The sequence below is a fragment of the Manis javanica genome, chromosome 5, assembly GCF_040802235.1.
Source record: "Manis javanica isolate MJ-LG chromosome 5, MJ_LKY, whole genome shotgun sequence".
Classification (NCBI taxonomy): domain Eukaryota; kingdom Metazoa; phylum Chordata; class Mammalia; order Pholidota; family Manidae; genus Manis; species Manis javanica.
Window position 1 is genome coordinate 81762617 of NC_133160.1, and position 21090 is coordinate 81783706.

Here is a 21090-nt window from a genome sequence, read left to right on the forward strand (position 1 = left end):
CACAAGCTGATTATAATATATAAATGCACCATTATAAATTTCTTTGAAATCATTTCCATTTCATATGAAGGGGAACATGACTGACAGCACTCATGAATCATGAATGCTTAAAATATTCCATTTGAACTTGTATTTTTAAGCATAGTGTCTTGCCAAACATGGCTCTTGAATGGGACATTAGAAGTGGCTGAATCAGGTCTTGATCAAGTATGACCCAGTTCTGGATTATGAGAAGTGGAGATCCTAGAGGGTGGAACTGACCCGTGTGCTTGTGCTCTTCAGCAACGCCGCCAGGTGGCGTGGAGAGTCTCAAAAAGTTTCCATGTGTCTGGTCTCTGAACATTAACTTGCCAGTTAAATTTGGATATCTGTCTTAAAACAGTCCCCTTGCAATCAGCCAGGTCCCTTTTGGAATCCTTCCCCATCCCTCTTCTCCCTTCTTTTAAAAGGCAGCCCACGAGGGGGTGGGAAAGGTTGCTTTCAAGCCCTGTGTTTTGCTCTGATTACCTCTGCAAACACCTAAAGTGATAAGAGTGGGGGACCTAGAGGTGTGTAATCTTGGCATGGTTTATATGTGCCAGGTGGTCTTTATTTGCTAATGTGTCATTGAAGCCACTCCTCCCCGAAGGCTGGCTGGAATTCTGTTTGAATCATTAGCTCAGGTGGCCTTTTAAGCCACCTCCTCTGCTGTGCTTCCCTCATCTGGGAGCCCCTGTGCCCACCTGGCTTGCTAGCCGTACACTCTGCTCTCCCTTTTGTTACTCCTCACCCCTCTCTTGGCTTCAGCACACAGTGGGCTGCAGAGCACTATATAAGCTATTGAAAGGGAAAAGCCTACTCTAATAAGTGGACAAAAAAGAACCCTGTCTCAGTTTTGGCAAGGCCCTCAAACCAGGCCCCCTGGGGTAAACTCCAGTGTAAGCTGCAGGCCCACCAAATTGGGACTGGATGGTCAGGAACAAGTGTTTTTGACCCTTGGCTGATAACCCACTACCAGCCTATTAAAGAAGTGGGAGAGGCCAGTGGGGAGAGTGAGACGTTTTACAAGAGGGCTTTTGGAGGCTCAGCCAATGAACTGAATGCTTTCCTCCCACAGGGGAGGGACAAGGTACAGGATGCTTTTCCCCTCACATGAAGCCTAGGAAACAGGGCTTTAATGGGACCACTTGAAGAGTTTTAGCTGTGTATTCTGGTGCTTGGAGCAGAGAGGCCTTGTGCCTGTTACCCAAGAAATCTAAAGGATGAGATGCTGGTGCTGGGCTCTGCCTGGGGATGGCCCATCCTCTTAGACTTTGTTGGGGGAGAGGATATTTTAATACTTACAATGGACCAGATATACTTCAGAGGTTTCCACTTGCCCACCTCAAGGGAACTACAGGAGAAAGACCTTTGTCAATGGAATGAGTGTGGATAGCAAACATCCCATGAAAACAGCACACAAGGAAAAGAGTCAGTGTTAAACATCCACAGAGTTCAAGGGGACCCAAAGCAGACAGCATGTCAGGACCTTTCCTTTCTTCACCTCCTCTCCCCCAACCTGCTTGCCTGGCTTTAACTCTGGAGGAATCAGAGGCAGCATGGTGCACAAAAGAAGCAGAAGTCCCACCAGCAAAATGGAGGGGTAAGCAAGTACCTACTTCTCATTGCATGTGGATGGCTGGAAACTGGCCTGAGCTAAGGGCTGGGAGAAACTTTAAATGAAGCTGAAAACGTTGATGGTTTTGCTGGCCATCTAATTCAACTGAGCCTGTGTGGGAAATGCTAAGTGACTAGATGAATTTTTATTCCTTATCTTGAACAAATGTGCCCAGCATTTGGGGACAGGTTCCTGGAATCAAGAATGCATTTACTTATGGCTGTGTCCTTTTAGTTCTGCTAATGAAACACATTAGTTACATTTCTTTTTGAATACCTGAGTATTCAAGAAAATTCTAATCCTACCATAGGCACTTACCTATTTTACTACACATCTTTCCTTGTTTTCCACCTTAAGTTTCAGAGTGGGCTGCACCTCACTCTAACCAACACTAGTGAAGTCTCTTTCTCTCTGAATCCTGTTTCGCTCAAGTATTGCAGAAGGAAACTGGGTGATGACTCACTACTCAGGTGAGAGTTTGGGTATTTTCTGGATCAGTTGCTGTGTGATTCTACATGTTATTTCATTTTTAAATTTGTTTCACTTTCTTCCTTCCCGTAGCTCTTCAAAATTTTATGGGGCTATGGCCAAGGAGTTGAGCAAATGCAAGAAAGTCTTTCAAATGTGTGAATTATTTGCTTTATGCACAGTTCCTCAGAGAGAGCTGTTCAAGAGGCCTTCACTCCTTAAAGCAAAAAGAACTGTCTGTATTGTTTTGTGATGGGAATTAAGCTGTAAAGATATTACAGTTCTGTGTAATTTCTAACAGCCAAGGTGTCAAGCTTTGGAGAAGGATGATACATTCACAAGAGAGCTTCCCCCTGCCAAAAAATAATCTAAATCATTCTATTATGTTTTAAAATGGTGATCATCTTATACCACTTAATTTCCCAGTTCTACACAGTTCCTGGTACAGAGTAGGTGCTCAATAAGCATTTATTAAGTGAATGCCTGACATACTGTAATATAGTGAAAATAATGAGTCTGTAACGTATCCAGGAGATTAAACTTGGAGATTCACTAAAAGGAATCATATTATGTATTACCTACAAAAGGAATCTAGATTACATATTCAGAAAAGCTTTTCTAAATGCTTCTCTGTTGCTGCTAATCAATGGGAGATGCATTTTGGTCAAATAATAAAATTTATTGAGCATTCTCTATATGCTCTAAAATGCTTTGGGTGTAGTAACTCATTTGTTCCTCACAAGAGTCTTACAAGGTCATCTCCACTTTACTAATAAGGAAATTCAGCCAGAGAGAGGTTAAGATAATTACTCAAGGTTATATAAACCAAGATTTTAATGTGGTTTCCCATAGCCTGTTTTTTAACACACACAAATTCCATAAAAAAATGTCAAGAAAGTTTTCTTACTTTCAGAATACTACCTAGGAAGTTTGTGTAAAATAGTTCTCTCATGCCTTTAGTGCTATTACATTATCCTTCCAGCCATGTATTCAGCTCATATTTAAGGAGCATCTACTACAGGCCAGGTACAGTTAGGAGCTGGAGTCCAATGAACAGGAACATGATCTGGGTACCTAACCTCATGAAACTTAGAGCTTGGTGGGTGAGATGGACAATTAATAAGCAATGACAATATAGTACTGTGGGAATATACAGGGGCCCATAAAAGGGACACCTAACCCCAACAAAGGGGACATTGGAGTTTTCCTGAGGAAATGCATCTCATTGTCAGTTAAGTACATTGCTTCTATCTAGGATGAGGTTTCTACTCAAAGCCAGCAAAAAAGTCAGCTGTGTCCCCAGCTCCTGCAAAGGTGCCAGAAATTCACCAAGTGTTTGTTGAATTACTGGTATTAGACTCTGAAAAACCCCTTCAGAGGTACTGTAGTTACTGTGCCTCCATTCCTCCAGTCTATGTTGATTATTTTTTCTGAGTGTAGGTTATTTTTTTTTCTCAGCATAGGTTACCTTCAGGCCACCTTCAGAAAAAAGGTCAAATTTCCTAAACAGTACCTTAATTCTTATCAGTCCTAGAGCACCATGTCTTATTTTTCTTACTCCACAACCTGAGCAAGATAACTCCAGCCATAAAATCTTATGATGAGCTTGGCCTCACAGAATTGAGTTAAGGAAACACATGTTTGTCCTTTTATTAAATCAAATCATGAATATGCACTTCTGAGCAAATGTCACTGCTACTTAGCTGAAGGACTGATACAGACAAACCCTACTCAAAGCCAATAGGGTTGGTGAGTTTTTATGTGCATGTTAAGAGTTAATATCAGTATTTTTGGCTGTGAGGCTCATGTGAGCTTTAAGAAAGTGAAGGAAAATAATATTATAAATGGTGGCTTTGGATAGTTTAAACTATAATTAATACTCAAACTTTGTTCTAAATCATTTTTTAAAAGATTTATGACAAAATCCATGGTATTTTAAATGATCTAATCCCATTCCAGAACCCACCTTGCCAAGGCAAAAGCATCATCAATAAGACTTGCACGATCAGCAGAAGAAAAGCCCTGGAAAGAGGAAGAAAAAAGGTAAGGAATGTGATTTCTAAAGTAAAGCATGTTGAAAAGTTTAATATCATTCAGATGCTGTTCTTAGAATAAAAATAAAAGAATTCACAACCCATTGCTGTTCTTACCTTGTGGTTGAAGGAAAGATTGGTAGCTATCCAGTTCCAAGTTGGTACTTCATAATTTACACGATAAAACCCAATATGATCTGGGTTTATTTTGAGAAAAACATTTCCACTAGGGTTAGAAGAGTTCAAAGTGATTCCTGTGGTAATCAATAAACACTTGTGAGAAATACATTTGCATTTACTGTAAACACAGAGAAATTTGACACAGAGTAAAAAGAAGAGAAAAGAAATATCAGCTCAAAGAGTCAAGTTTGATTTGGATCCAAAGCCCCAAAGCCTAATTCTTATTTAGTTGCCTGACTTTAGAATGTCTCTGTAGTGTGCGAACTGGAAAAGAAGTAATGTAGCAAGTGTCCTGTAATTTGTGGCTTGTACTTCTTGCTGGCAGAAGCTTGCCAAATGGGTGAAATGATTCTGTGCTTCACTCTTTCAATAAGAGAAAACAATGCCTAAAGACAGAGAAGTCCGTGTCTTCTGGGGCAGCCTGGGGAGGGGTTAAAAATGTAAACATTTAAAAGAGTACTTTGTTTATTAAAATCATTCAAATTCGTGGAAATGACTGTTGCCAAGCAGAATAATGATTTGAGAATCATACTGCTTTCAAAATGTCAAGAAGGCTTGCAACGGGACTTAATTCCCAGTACAATGTTGTTGATTTGTAATCAATTTTGTACTTGCTCCTCCAATTTTATTTATCTTTGTACAGTCTTCTATTTCCTTATTTCAGTTGATTACATTGATAGGTTTACCAAAGTAACTTTCTTTCTAAAGTAACATCAAGTATTTACACAGGGCTCTAAGTTATAGATTTTAGAAGTTCAGCACTGAAGGAACAGAGACTTATGTTTTAGGTAAAAATATACTCAGTTAAAATAATAGCTATGGTCTGACATGACCAATATTTCTAGGCATTATTCTTATACTTTTTAATTTGCATACTCTTGTTTGCATAGACAATATACAATTGAAATAATGGTGTGGGAATACTTGGTATATTTGAATAATATCAGATAGTTTAATGTAGTGACAGTGTAGGATATGATATTGGAAAATAGGAGGTGAGATTGGAAATAAAGGCTGGGGCTTCAGTGTCAAAAGCCATGTGCCATATTAAGGAATCGATCTTCTGAGAGATGGTAAAATGGAGATCTTTAAGCAGGGAACTAACGTGCTCAAGTCTGTTTTCTTGAAAGATAATTTTTATAGTGGTAGGAGAGATATATTGGAAGGAGATTCTAGAGTCTGCTGTCATAATCAAGGGCAAGAGAGAATGAGGGTTTACACTAATGTGGAGATGATGCAAATGGAAAGAAAGTGTTGTATTTTGAGACACATCATAGGGAAAACCAACACACTTCTTTTTCTAAAGACATAGTGGATGGGAAAATGGCTTGCCTGATTGGGTGCATAATGGTGTTGCTAATACAGAATAGAGAAAGATGGGTCAGTTTGGGGGGAAAGATGATTTACATTTTGGAAGTGTTTGCAAGGTTTGGAAGATATCCAGGACACAGTAGTTTTTCATAATATATGAGTAAGCTCTTCAACAAGACAATAAGTTTCTTTAGGAACTTTCAGAGTAGGTACTTGACAAATTATAAACCTTTACCTGACTTGTGTAGTATTTATCTTTCTTTGTCATTCTCCCATAGACAAATTGTTGAAAGGAAGCTAATCTTTTGGCAACCATACACTTTGAATGTTTGTATCAGGAGAGCTTCTTGCTAAGCACAGAGCCATATGTTACAAGAGAAAGAGCATGAACTTTCAAGTCTGACAGATCTAGGATTAAATCCTAGCACTGACTTACTGGCTGAGTGATCTTGGCCAAATCACTTGACCTCTCTGTGTCCCAGTTCACCATGAGGGAAATAGGAATGAAAATAACCTCACAGGGCTGTAGCAAAGATTAAATAAGATGACGTGGGTAAAGTGTTGGTCTCATAGTTGTATGTCCAACAGATGGTAGCTATCCCCATTATTATGAAAGCGGATATGCTGCCAGTTCTAAAAATAGCAAAGCAAATATAAATAACATTGAGAGCTTCCTGGCAATCCATCTAAAAACTGAAGTATTTTAGTGTACTTTATATATACCTAGTTAAGCCTGTCTAGAGTTACTGTGATTTTTCTCACTTTATAGATGAGGACGCTGAGATCCAGGAAGTCAGTGGTTATGGACTTTTCAAGTTCATGCTGCTTTCAGAACCGTTGTCAACATCAAAATACTGTTGGGTTGTTTAATTATATAATGAGCTAGGACTAAAATACTGATGCCTATCCCAGGTGGTACATAGAAGTAAGAGTGCATGTTTGCTTCTGTTTCTCCATTTACTATTTATTTTTTTCCTGATTATAACAGTAGTATGTGTTATTTATGGTTGCAAATATGTATTTGGGAAATACCAAAAAAGTATAATGAAGAATCTAAAAATTACCCTCCACCAGCTATCATGTTTTTATCTTCTGTGTGTGTGTATCTTCCATATACATGCACATATAAACATACAGCACACATAATGGAACCTTACTGTTTCCATGATTGGTAATCCTTTTCCTTTGAATTTGTATTGTAAACACCTTGCAATTTTGTTTTATATATATGTTTCCCCTCCCATCTGAAAGCACAGCATTTCTATGAAAAACTTTCATAAGCCAAAATGGCATAAAGTGAAGACTATAGCCTGTTTTCTGAAAGTTCACATTACACCACTTTGCTTAGATATACATTAGAACCTATTTTCACTAACTAAAAGAAATTCAGGATTTTTGCTTTTATGGAAAAAATCTGTTTCTGTACTAACATGGGCCTTTCATAAAAGTGAAGTATAACTTGAACTTTTGGAAATCAGAGGAATACTCATATATGAAAATGCAAATATAATGGTCTCATAATATGCTTATCACTCATTTATAAATTGTTCTGTTTCTTGCTAGTTTTATGCAAAAAGAGGTGTTGAATGAATTTTGGGGGAAGGTGCTTTTTCTAGAAAATCCTTGTTTTTTTCCTTCTATTTTTTTATCTAGATGGTAGATAAGACTAATAATTATCTTTTCAAAATTTTATCCAGAGGCTGTTTAATTTTAGTACAAGCATATTTCAGTAACAGATACTATTTTATATAAATAATTCTAACAAATTTTAGACAATTAGACAGCTTATGAGAACCTGAGAGTTCTAGAGAAACATTTTTCTTCGGTGATATAAGTGCTGTGCTGCATTGATCCCTCAAGCAAATTATTTTTCAGTGTAAAGTGAAAGTTTATATGTTATTAAATTTGGTGCATTACATGATAGTAAACAGGTGAAGGTACAAGAGTAGTAATTTTTGACTAATAACACAAATTATACTTGGGGAGCTAAAATTTTCAAGTAGAATGCACTATCAGAATTTGGAGTCAAGGAAGAAAATTTTATTCTCTGAAAATAAGGTTAACATGATCCATCGTGAAATGGATTGGTTACCCATTTGTGGTAATGTTTTCAACAAATCACTTATCCAAGAAAGTATTAGTGATTATGTTAGTAATTATTAGAGTCAATCCTAAATCTTAGCATGTGGTCTAGAGAATCTCCCTGAAAAGAAAGATGTAGTATTAATACACAGTATATAATAAGCAGGAATCTGGAAAAATATAACCAGACTATCATGATAAAGGATTACCATTGGTGATGGTTTTGATGATTGAGAAGAAATAATTGCAAAGAAGAATTGGGTCTGTCAGTGTGTCTCCAGTCTGCATAGAGAAGCAGGTGCCCAATGGAGCTGGTAGACATATTCCAGATCTTTTGACAAATTTGCTCTAATAGAGGACAAGTGTATGTCGCAGAGACCTGTTAGTTATTTACCACACTATTCCCTCTTCTTCTTGGGTAACAGCTGGGCTATGTTTATTAACCTCCCTTGCAGTTACGTGTGATAGACAACTGGACATAAAATGCGGACAGAAGTAATAGATGCACTTCTAGGTCTGGTCCATCCATTATCTTCCTATCTTCTGTCAGATGCAAAAGATCCAGAAGAGGATCCAAGATCCAGGAGGCAGTAGAGCCAGAAGAAGGAAGAAGATAGGATTTCTAGTCATTATTTGGGGGTGAGCCACCTAGGAGAGATGGCAGATCAGTAATACCTCCATTGGACTGTTGTGTGAATTAAACTTTTACTGCATCAAACCACTACTGATAGCCTCTAAATGCAATAAGTAGTATTTAATGTAATATATCAGGCTGTCATCACAGCTTGATGACATCTCTAAAATAATTGATCTAACTTAACTCTCTCTTTACCCTTATTAAGTGAACTTTCTTCCTGGAAAGAGATACCTAATTAGCTGACATGAGTATTCTGTTTCACCTTGGCCACTATATTTTTATTTGTGTAAATTAACAAATTAGCATTCCTATATATTTGGTTTATGTGAGTAAATCTTCCAAGACTGTGTTGACCAGGGCTAAATAAGTGAAACTGAACTTCTGAATCTGCCAACTGAATCTGTAATAATCTAAATTCAAACATTCCACGAGACTCATCTTGAAAGACTGAAGAAAATCTCTGTTCATTATTAAATTCAAAAATATATGACCACCATTATTTTGATATGGAATGTTTAAATATAACTACCTTCAAATTTTAATAATATCTGATTTATATGATAGTCAGAATTTGGTTATCTAAGCCATCAGAATGCATTCCCAAATCTGAAAATTAAGAAAACAGTTACCACAAAGTCTTTGCCATTTCTTATGCTCTAGACCCCCTCTTACACCCTAGGCACTTAGGCATGACTATTTTAAAATGTGTTTTATTAAGATTGGTTAGCTGATATCATATGATAACATTCAAGTCTTATAGATGTTAGAAAGCAGCAGATTAAAAGCAGAAAGATGGTGTATTACTAAATGTAAATACACTTACAATAGCCAAAATAATAGCTGATACTAAAGACAGGCGTTATGAAATATACAGATATCCTTTAAAAGCACAGTAGTCTGGGAGCAAACAAGCCTTCATTAAGCAAGGACTTTAAATCCTTAAATCTTAGGATGTGCATGGTACCTTGTCAGGAACAGGGTGGACAGGGAAAAAGAAATACTATGTATGGTTTGTATCTTCAGGGAGCTTATAATTTACTTAAAAAACAAAAGACAGAGCATGAAGCCTCAATAACAGTGATGTTTAAAATATAAAATAATAATACTAGAATTAAGGGCTAATGAAACTGATAGCATAAAACATAGTATAAACAGTGAGAGGAGAGATTATTCAGGGTAGGTTAGACCAGCCAGAGAAGCTCCTGTGATAGAGGTACTGTTATAAATTTAAAAAAATTTTAAATGTGATTAGTTTTAAAATATCATGTACAACACAAATGCAAATAAAAGACCTTGGGAGAAGTCCTGCCGTTGCCTGCGAAATTTCTAACTGGTGAACAATCAAAGAAACCAAAAGGAGGGAGGTAGGGCTGGTAACCTGAGCTGATGGCCCATTCAGTACATTCAGGACATGTCTGTCATCTGAGCTCTGAGCTGTGAGCTGAAGGTGTTCTCAAACAGGAAATGGGAACTTATTGCATAGCCTAAAAATGGAGCCGACACTTTGAAGTAGGAAGAGATATCTAGTTTGCTTCTGGCTGAGTGGCCAGTCATGATTCTGAAGTTTCAGATGAAGATAGGTTTATCATCAAAGCCGTGTGGACGTTAGTGCTTCTTCATTCATTAGTTCTTTCATTCATTCAAAAGCAATTACTAGATACCTGCTGGAGGGAGAGAACTACCATAATAAAAAAATAAGCTCCATTTCCTCAATGATTATTCTATGGGGAGGGGAGAGACAGATAAGTCAACAGATATAGCAAAAAAAAAAAGACAGAAGAATAGAAAAGTGCTTTGAGAGCCCTCTGCTGTCACTTTCACACTAGTATCCTCTGTCCAGAGCACAATTCCTACCTATACTCAGTCAGTCTTCTTACCTATTTAAACTCTTCTGCTAGCCTTCCCAACTCTCAGCCTAAACGTCCTTTCCTTTAATAACCTTTCTTTGTGCTTCCCTGGCAAGCACCCTTGACTGTTACCACACCAGGCACTTATGACTCCTGCACACCCACCCTGGAGAGTAAGCACCACAAGGGTAAGGACTGTGTTTTTTTCCTTTTCTTCTCATTATCTCCAAGCCTACTTCTCTGTCTGGCACATAAGTTATTTCTCAGTGAATACGTGCTTGAAAGAGTTAATTAATTAATTAATTAATCCAAGATTAAATTTATTATTCAAATATTCTAATACATAATACATATAAGAAAAATGCTTATTGCTGACTCCTGAGATTTATTTTACAAAGCACTTGAGTAAGCTTTACTGATCTGGAAAATTCACTTTTATGGAAACCTCACACCCTGAAAATGCTGGATAAATTGTGTTAGTGTGCATGAATTACTCATGCTTTTAAATTTGTAGCCAGCAGATCAAGCAGCTGCCAAGACAGTCCTCCAACCCTCAATTAACTGATGTGACCAAGGGGGACTATATGTAGTAATAGTTAAACCAAATCCACTGAAAACCTCCCAGTGGAATCCCAGTTTCATTATGTCTTTTATCAATGCTATTGCATGTTTCAAAAAGTGTCTTTTTTTTTTTGTCTTCTCCAATTTCCTTTGGCAAACGTGCTTGTAAGGAAATGGTCAGAAGATAGATCATAAAAGATAGAGCTTGATGCTTAAACATAACATAATTATATATAAAATACTAAGATAAAATGGCATTGACCTGGAAATTCTAGAAGAATTCACCGGAACTACTGACCACAGCAATGAAAAGAATTGTTAGCATAAATGGCCCAAAAATAGTTTTGTTGTAAAGGCAACACAAAGGAGTCTTACCTTGACAGTAACAAAGCGGGTAGAGTTTATAATAAAAAGAAAAAAAAATCACAAAAGAATTTATAATAAAAGTGAAAACCCAAAGGTGAAAAAAGCCTGCTGGATCCACAGAAAAGCTTGTACACAAATGTTTATAGCAGCATTTCTCAGAGCAGCCAAAATGCCCATCAACCAAGGAAGAGAGAAACAAAGGGTGATGTATCAATATGATGTGAATATAGTTTGGCAAAAAGGAATGAAGTACCAATACATGCTATGACATAAATGAATCTTAAAAACATTATGCTAAGTGAAAGAAGCCAGTCCCAAAATAACTACATATATTATTTCTTTTGTATGACATGTCCAATACAGGCAAATCTATGCAGACGTAGACTCATGGTTACATAGGACTGGAGGTGTGGGAGGATAGAGGGGTTGAAAGCTAAAGAGGAAGAAGTTTCTTTCTGAGGTGATTAAAATGCTCTAAAATTGACTGTGGTGATGTTACACATATCTGTGTATTTGGTAAAAACCATTGGTTATACACTTTAAATGGGTGAATTGCATAGTATGTGAATTATATCTCAATAAAGCTGTTTAAAAAATCTATTGGAAATAGGGTAAAAATTAACTTGCTAAGGGAAATCATAACTAATTAATGTTTTAGAATATTTTGCAGGAGCAAATAGGCATATGTAAGTAAGATTAAGTGGTGTTTTATCCCTAAGAGGCCACAGGTGAAAGTCATGCCAAATGCTATTCTGAAACCACATTCTTTGAGGGTAAAGTCTCAACTGTCTTAGATAAGAAATGATTTTGAAACAGAGCAAGTACAATGGTAAAAGTATAAAATGCAGGGTTCTTCTAGGATGGGGACTAAAACCTGCCTTACTATTTTTTTTTAGTGATCTGGAGGAGAGAACTCATGTGATAAGATCTCCTTGTTTTTATTCCAGTTGATTTAAGTGAGCAGAACAGTCATAGCTGAATTGTAACCCAGACGAGAGAGCCAGTGGATTCACTTAGGTTGATGGGTAGATGGGTGGGGGTGGAGCACATGGTTGAATGTAGACACAGATATTCCTTGAGCTATTGGTAACAGCTTAGAACTAAGAAAAGATAATGTGGAGTCAGTAAAGATTCTTGTGTTGTGTTGATATGGAAAAATGAGATGTCTGATTTAATGACAGCATTTTAAAAACCAGGCTTATCATATAACATTTTAAGAAATTCAATAGCTTACTTATTTCAAGGACAAAAAGAGGGAAGGGAGGAAGGAAGGGAGGTAGAGGAGGAGGGAGGGAGGGAGGAAGGAAGGGAAGCAGACCATGCATTGATCTTCCAGTGATTGGGTATGTGACCCTTCTCCTTTGGATATGGGTGTTTATTATTGTGTCAGTTATGGTAAATCATTAAAAAGAATATCTCAAGGTAGAAAAGTTTTCATTATTGTAGATAAGGATTTGAACTCATGGATAAATTATTCAAGAGGTCTCTTTTAGTTGAAATTTATATAGTAAGTTCCAGCTTTATTGTTTTCTCTTTACATTTATATTAATTTAACGTGATACATTAATTCAAAGAAATAAAGGAATCGATGATATTTACCTCCTGCTTCTGACCTGTTGTAGAGTGTAATACTTGATACATTATCTTCAGTCCATTTAACTGGAATATTCCATGTGTAACTGAAGTTTTTTAAAAAGAAAAGTTTAACTTTTATTACTAAAAAATAACATTTTCAAAGTAAAATAATTAAAGAGTAATAGAAAAGCATATTTTCTTCATATGTGATGATCCAGTATATAGTATACAATTAATAAAGTTAAAACAACACACTTTAGTGTTGAAGATAGGCCACATAATGGCTTTCAATTTCTATAAATCTCTAAGTTTTGGAACTTTATATGAAAAATTAGGTAAGGCTGAAGATTATTTTAATTTAATGACTTGAGGCTTTGGAATAAAGATATTGCATAAATATAACATTATACAGCAATGAGCATTCATAACATACTTGTATACATTCTAATAAGCTATAGTTCCTGTCAAAGAATACACAACATTTTTAGAATCAGAAGACAGTCTTAAAACACTGTGGAGGAAATACCCATTTTAGAAATTACATGGAAATTACACCACCACCATCATCCCTTATATCTTCTCGTGCTGTTTAAATATCTCCTACTTGGAATCAAGTGAACCAGTGTGCTGCGAAGGAAAAATCATCAGGTAAGCATGTTTCAGGGGTTAATTTTAATGTCCTCTGTAGTTCCTTAGTATTTTTGGTAGAGGAGGGTAACTTTGTATTTTGATACAATACGCACTTGACACTTTAGTCATGACATTTCATAAAAGAGGTCCTAAATGGTTTTTGGTTGTTAGTTCTCATAACACGTATCATCAGTCAGAAAACATGGGAGATCTAGAGAGAAGCATCTGTGACTGGGTTTGGGTTTCAGCTCAAAACTGGCCTTATTTTTCACCTATGATCATTCAGGTCCCTAACAGAGAATGGGGGAGTGATATTTCTCCTTTTCAATATATAATAAAATTTATGTAATATTGGGAGAATATAGTTTTTCCATCTACATGAAAAAGTAATCCTTTGTTTATAACTACTGAAATATTTGGTGGGATCGAGATTTTACTAGCTCTCCTGGAGGGTTTTATTGCAGTGGAATTTTTTTGGTTATAAATTTCATAGAACCAATATATACATCGTTTCTTTGGGCCTGTAGCGGACATTGTCAGTGCTCCTCCCTAACTCGCTGGAATCTCTTTGTCATTTTTGTACACTCCGGATTCCAGTGTGCTTTCCCTGCCAACAGACAGCACCTGCATCTCTCTGCCAGAGGACTGTCTTCTCGCTTTCTGAACAAAGAGAACCAGAAGTTCCTGGGAATTTACATTCTTGGATACAGTCCTTAGCCAGTGACGGATGGGTGTGAGCATCTTCCTTGTCCCATCCTTTAAGACTACCCTGAAGCAGTGTCTCCAGAACTTCCCTGCAGGGTAGTTACCCTTGATAGGACCTGCCTGATATCTCATCTTGCTGCCTGGTATCTCGCTTCCCACCCTCCTACCAGTCTTTCCTAGGAACACTTCAAGTGAGTCACTTTCAATTGATCACCTCATGGTCTGCTTTCAGGGAAGTCAGCCTATGAGCAATCCCTTGTAGTTTCTCAACAAAGTACCATTAAAAATATTAAAGTATCATTGATATACAATCTTAATGATGGTTTCAAATACACAACAAAGTGGTTCAATATTCACCCATATTATCAAGTCCTCACTCCCTCCATTGCAGTCACTGTCCATCAGCATGGTAAGATGCTATAGACTCATTATTTGTATTCTCTGCTGTACTGCCTTCCCCATGACTTACTTTTATTGTGATTGTGAATTATTGTGCCTCTTAATTCCCCTTCTCCCTCCTCTCCAACCCCTCCCCTTTGGTAACCGTTAATCCCTTCTTGGTGTCTATGACTCAAAGCAGCGTTTTTTTTTAAACTAAGGTATCATTGATATACAATCTTATGAAGGTTTCACATGAGCAACATTGTGGTTTCAACATTCACCCATATTATCAAGTCCTCCCCCACCCCATTGCAGTCACTGTCCATCAACGTAGTAAAATGCTGTAGAGTCATTACTTGTCTTCTCCATGCTGTACTGCCTTCCCCATGACCTACGTGTATTGCAAAGCAGCATTTTTAAAGTCACATCCACCTACATGTCTCACTCATACACTCTGATGACTTAGTGCTGCTATATAAACTAACATTTCATTCTTTCTCACCTCTCCCCAATACCGACCTGACTGATTGCTTGGATGCCCTTTGTATACATTCAGGGTTGCAACTATCCCCTGTAAAGCATGGTCTCATGGATTACCCTGTTCCTAAAAGTGGGCATAAGATGTACCACCAAGGTGATGAAAAAATATATGTATGTTACTATGAGGTCTGTAAGAGTATCACAATAGGACAAAAAGGATAGGGGACTGAGGCGATGTAATTTTATAGTTTTAGAAACTAATCATAGGAACTAATTTAATTAAGTAAAATAATAGATTTAAAAGTACAAAATGTCAAGAAACGGAAATTACATAAATGAAATGATTGCATCCCTTATATGTTATCTAAAAATCAGGAATATTACATTTCATTTTTAAAAGTATTATTCACTTTTTAAATTTCTAACAACAGGCTCTGCCAATATTAAATATGGCCAGTCTGATTTTCACACCTACTCCCCTCTTCCACCTGACTACATCTGGTAGACTATTAAAAAACATGTAAACTTGCCCGATGGAGAATTCCCCATTGGAGATGTGAAAATGGCCCATTTCTAAGGTATGGTTGAGGCCATAATGTTAAGCAATAATTTACACATGTGTGGACCATTTGGATTATAAAAGTTTCTGGTCAGTAAGAATTCCCTAATCTTGGAATATCTCAACAGTGAGAAAAGGGAGGAGGCCATTCAATTTATGAAACAACTTAACAGACCACAGTAGACAGGAATATATCTTGAACAGAGAGCACATGAACACTAGGGTTGAAGAAAGGACTAATTCCTTCCTAGTGACATGAAAGCATTTATTATGATCTAATTTTTCATTCAAGTGAAAATAAGGAGGGATCACTTTTAATATAATATCTCTTTCTCTATTTATTCAGGAGCTACTGCAGATTTTTAACAAAAGTTCTCAACAAAGAAGCACATGTTTTCTAGGTTTATTTTTTCCCTATGCATATATGCTTTTTTTAACAAAAATGGAACAAGTAGATGTATGCTCAATGATCACCAAAAATCATGTATTTATGAATCTAAATTAATAGTATCTGAAATATCTGAAGGTAGAAACTAAATAAAATGTTAGAGAAAAGTGTAAATGTTAATCATATAGTTCAATGTTATAAATCTTGAGTATAATTTAAGGATTTATTATAAGAAAAAAATGATTTTAGATCTGATGATATACTTAGTTCACTTGGTAATACAATTTTTGTTTATGTGGAGAGGAAACAAAACTAATAGTTTTTAAAAGTCCAATTTACCAGTTTAAAAACAATGTTGGCTGTGTCTTTGACTTAAATTGGTGGATACATATGACAAGGGAATAAATATTAAGAACCTTCCCCAATGGAAGGTTGTTTCTCAAGAGAGAAATAATTTTTAAATTTTAATATACAAAGGCTATTACATTGCAATATTAAATATCACCAATGTAATTTGTGAGAACATAAAACTAACTATAAAATACTAACTCAGTTTAGAGTCAACAGTACCATCACAGAAATTATGATGTTGATTTTTGCAATTGAATTACCATCTGATACAAGTCAGATCTATGTTTCAATTCATCCATATATTATGAAGAGTAAAACAAAGAAGTTTTCTCCATCATAATCTTTCCTTTCCAAAATAATGATAAAGAACTGTATACAGACACTCCCTGACTGATCTCATTTGGCCTAGGAACTAGAATTTTCCTTTGTTTTGGCATGAACTGTTACATTGTAGAACTTGGATTACAGCAAGATATCCGGTGTCTCTGCATTTCATTTACTGTGGTACAGCTGAGTGTCTGAGGTTTCCAGGAGCAGAGACTGGTAATGGGCCTCAACAACGTGAGCATTACTGGCTTTCTCAATGCTTCTCTAGTTCATATGCCAACCAGTCTCTTAGAAGTAGCTAATTGAATAATTCAGAGTGCTTTTCATTTCTGATGCCTGGAACAGAAACTATTTGGCAATCTGAATTTTTGGAGAACACTGAGTGTGCTAGTAGTATGACTTAATTCTCAAAGCTCTGAACTGGAGGCCAGAAAACAGGTTCTGTTACTACTGCATGGTGTACACATCATAAAGTGGATCTAGAAAGATCCTCCAGTTGTCTAGAAATGACCACTATAGAACAAGGGGGATTATTCTCTGCAAATGCATTTGATTCAATTCTTGCACATTGTTTATTAGAAATTTTAGCTCAACCCAATCTTTGGAGTATCTGCCACACCCCTCCAGCCCATGGCTACTCTCCTAGTGCAGGGCCCATCATCTCTCACAGGGGTCACTCACTACACTATTATGCTAGCTGGACTCCCTGCTTCGACTCTTGCCCATCTCTGATCTATTCTCCATAGAACAGCCAGAGGGCAACTTTGAAATGTAAATGTGATCTTGCCAACTCTCTCCTTAAAGTCCTTGAATTTGCACACTACTCTTCAAAATCTGTAACAAAATCTGCATCCCTGGCCCCTGCCTTTTATTCCAGCTTCATCTCCCACCACTTTTCTCAGTATGTCTCTGCTATCCAGTTTCTTGGAGCCAGACTGCCTGTGTTCAAATCAAGGTTCTATCACTTATACTTTCTGTAACCTTGAATAAGTTACTTAATCATTTTCTGCCTCAATTTCCCCACCTGTTATAACAAAATACTCTAAAGTACTTAAAAATAGTGTGAGCTACTTAGTAAATAATGAATATTGCATATTATATGTATAATTCTCCTTGTTAACTGTGAGACCTTCATACATTCATCTTCCTTGGTTTGTTTTCTATTATTTCTCTTGCTTTTATTCTAGCATTTTATGACACATATAACCCTTCCTCTTTATTTACTTTTATGAGTTTATTTCTCTTACTACTTCTATTCCTTTTTTCCGTGGCTCCTGAGAAGAACAGGACTTGGATGCACGTGCTCAGTCCATCATTTTTAACCTAGAAACAGTTGAGCTATTTTTAGATTCCTTTGTTTCCCTGAAGACCTTGTGCTTTAGTATTATCACCCATCAATTATGTACTGAAGAGCAAGATCTAAGCAAGTGGCCAGTATTTTACTCAAGTTTGTTTCTCTCAAAATGCATTATAGATCCTTACCCAAGAATTGAATGTGGCTGAGAAGAATTAGCTCTTGAGTCCAACAGAAAACGTTTCTGTGTGATGTTCCTCATATCTTTCACATTAAGAACAGGATAGCCCATCTGTTTCGTCCAAGTGTCCATTACCTCTTTCACTGGTAAATTACTTGCCTAAGATTTTAAAAGTTAATTAATAAATAAGGGAAATAAAAAGAGAGAATAATCAGATAAAGAAATGATTGGTAAATCATTTGTTAATGAAAGAAATATTTGGGGATATGCTCTTCCTTACCCCTTCAAGTGCTGCCCAAAAATCTGAAGTTTTTGCGTTCTCAAATTTGTATTTTTCCAAGTAAGTCTGTATGTGAAAGATAACAGTTATTTTAGAAGTCTATTTTGTCTGATACAAGTACTGCAACTCCTGCTTTTTTCTCCCTGTTAGTTGCATGAAATATCTTTTTCCATCCCTTTACTTTCAGTTCTGTGTATGTCTTGGGGTTTGAAGTGAGTCTCTTGTAGGCAGCATATAGATGGGTCTTGTTTTTTAATCCATTCAGTGACTCTATGTCTTTTGATTGGAGCATTCAGACCATTTACAATCAGGGTGATTATCGATAGGTAGGTAGTTATTGCCATTGCATGCTTTAGATGCATGGTTATCAAAGGTTGAAGGGTAATTTCCTTACTATCTAACAGTCTAATTTAACTCACTTTGTGTGCTATTACAAACACAGCCTCTTAGACCGCCTGCCTTTCCCTTCTTCCAGAGCGGCCGGGTGTGGATCCCTCCTCCACAAATGGCCGGAATCTGTCTCTCAAGCACTCCACCTCTTTGAGCTCCCCAGCCTCCAGAGCACCACACAGTGTAGGTTTCTGCTCCCAAAGCAGACCTCCAGGGCTCCGTGTTCATCAGTTCTAGGCTTCCACCCCCTCCCCCACTTTGTTTCTCTTCCTCCCGCCAGTGAGCTGGGGTGGGGGAAGGGCCTGGGTCCCACCTGATTAAGGCTTTCTTAAGTTACTCTGTTTCGTGAGGTCTGCTCTGTTCGTGAGGTCTGTGTGCAGTCTGGTTCAGCCTTCTTTCTTATTGTTGCTTTAGGGTTAGTTGTATCAATTAACTACATTTTCATACTATCTGTGGTTTGGGGAGGAATTCTACGTCTCACCTCTCACGCCGCCATCTTGAATCCCCCGATGACAGGTATTTTAGAAGTTAATGTTTGCTTTTCTCATATTTCCACAAAAAAAGCTGAACCCCTAGACATATTTCACTCTAAATATAATATAGCATAAAAGTGTGCCTAGAATGAAAATCAAATGATACACTATATGCAAAACATTTTGAAACCTATAAAAACACCATACAAATAATTTATTTGTAAAGTATAAGGAATGTTTTATTCTTATTAATGAGACAGGTTTTTTTTTTTTTTTCTGTCTAATGGAATTGTGAACAGGAGAGGGAAAGAGTCTAACTTTTTCAGGACAAGCAATGTAAGACAGTGAAGGGCAGTCACGTGTTCAGGAAAACTATCAACAGTTCATAACACTTTTGATCCACAATAAAGAGAGATCCATAATTTTGTGATCTTTACTTAGTGGTGTTAACCTGCCCACTACTGTCTGTAACCCCATCTTCATTTATAATGGTATATTCTCATCTTAGACACTATATGACCCTGTCACACATGAGTTATTGAGGTGTTATGCAAAGGTGAAACAGGTGAGCCAGGCTATAAGTAAACTTATTGGTAAAAAGCCGCATAGTAAAGCTATTAAGCATTGTGGGCCATATATTCTGTCACAACTACTCAATTCTACCTCTATAGCACAAAGCAGACAGAAATAGTATGTAAATGAATGATCATGACTGTCTTCCAAAAACCATTATTTATGCACACTGATATTTGAATTCCATGTAACTTCCATGTACCATGAAACATTCTCCTTTTGGTTTTTTCAACCAAAAAAATATAGAAATGATTTTAATTGCAAAAACCTTACAAAAATGGATGGTGGGCTAGATTTGGTCCATAGGTGGTAGTTTGCAGTTCCCTGCTCTAAAGAAATGCATATTATAGCCTTTTCAATAGTGAAGGTGATAATGATGGATAAACTGGGGATATTATTCATGTTAAAGAATATTTTCACTTATTTAAATTTTCTCTGTAAAGAATTTTCACTTCAAATATTTTGAAAATATAAATCTTTTAACCAGAAGGCTTCCCCTTTTGGCAATTCTGTTCACAAAATCTCTCTATATATGAGTTTTCAGATAGAATGTGATAAATCTCTACAGAAAATCTCCAGTCTTCTCCTAATCTTATAATTGGGCACCACTTGTGGTTCTCCAGGAAACCTTCCAAAGTTCCTGCTGTATTCACTTCTTCGTTGCTCTACGATTGTCTTGTTTAAAATGTGGAAGCCTTCTATAGAAATAGAACCTTCTTAAGTGTTCTGTGTGCCTTCAAAGAAAATAACCAGTGGTTGACTTGGCACATATTATTTCCACTATAAGTTCCGCTATAATTTTCAGGAGGTGCTGTACCTAAGTCACACTATCTTCAAAATTCATCGGTCTTTTCAGGCATACAGAGATAAAAAAATATTTACAGGACTGCTTCAAGAAGCTTGGTGGAGGGTTGAGGCCAGTTTGGAACGCTGCCATCATATCTGTTCTTTTGATAGTTTACTGCTCAGCACTGCCGCTGGATGGCAGGCAGAGGAAGGGAGAAGAAATAAAAGGCACATACTCTGTATCAGTTTTGGGTATTCTAGAGCTTTGCACAAATCTTCATTCTAATAAAATAATTGGATACTTGGACTAGTAATAATTATAACCCTTGCTACCTGCTAATAACAATTTCTGATAAACAGTAGCTTCTTAAAATTAATTTAGAGGAGTTTATTTGTGCAGTCAAAATGCCATGCACTTAGAAACATGCAGTCTTGGAACTAGAAGGGACCTTAAATGTTATTTAATACAACTCCACACATTTGAGGGTAAAGATAACTGGCACCTGGTGAGAGGTAGAAGAGATTCTCCTGAGATTACCATGAAGAAAATTCTGAATGCTGGACCAGTTTTTGTCACTGTTGTTACCATTTTTAAG

At 36.8% G+C, this 21090-nt stretch overlaps 1 protein-coding gene across 1 annotated transcript in view; it reads right to left on the bottom strand.

Moving 5' to 3' along the window:
- ENPEP (glutamyl aminopeptidase) overlaps nucleotides 1-21090 on the bottom strand; it is a 94162-nt gene that overhangs the window by 20826 nt on the left and 52246 nt on the right. Inside the window, exons 9-13 of the mRNA XM_037001187.2 lie at nucleotides 18273-18338; nucleotides 18000-18151; nucleotides 12721-12800; nucleotides 4255-4391; nucleotides 4071-4126 (exon numbers count right to left, since the gene is read on the bottom strand). Of these exons, the coding sequence (XP_036857082.1) occupies nucleotides 4071-4126; nucleotides 4255-4391; nucleotides 12721-12800; nucleotides 18000-18151; nucleotides 18273-18338 (491 nt within the window). The remainder of the gene's footprint in view (nucleotides 1-4070; nucleotides 4127-4254; nucleotides 4392-12720; nucleotides 12801-17999; nucleotides 18152-18272; nucleotides 18339-21090) is intronic.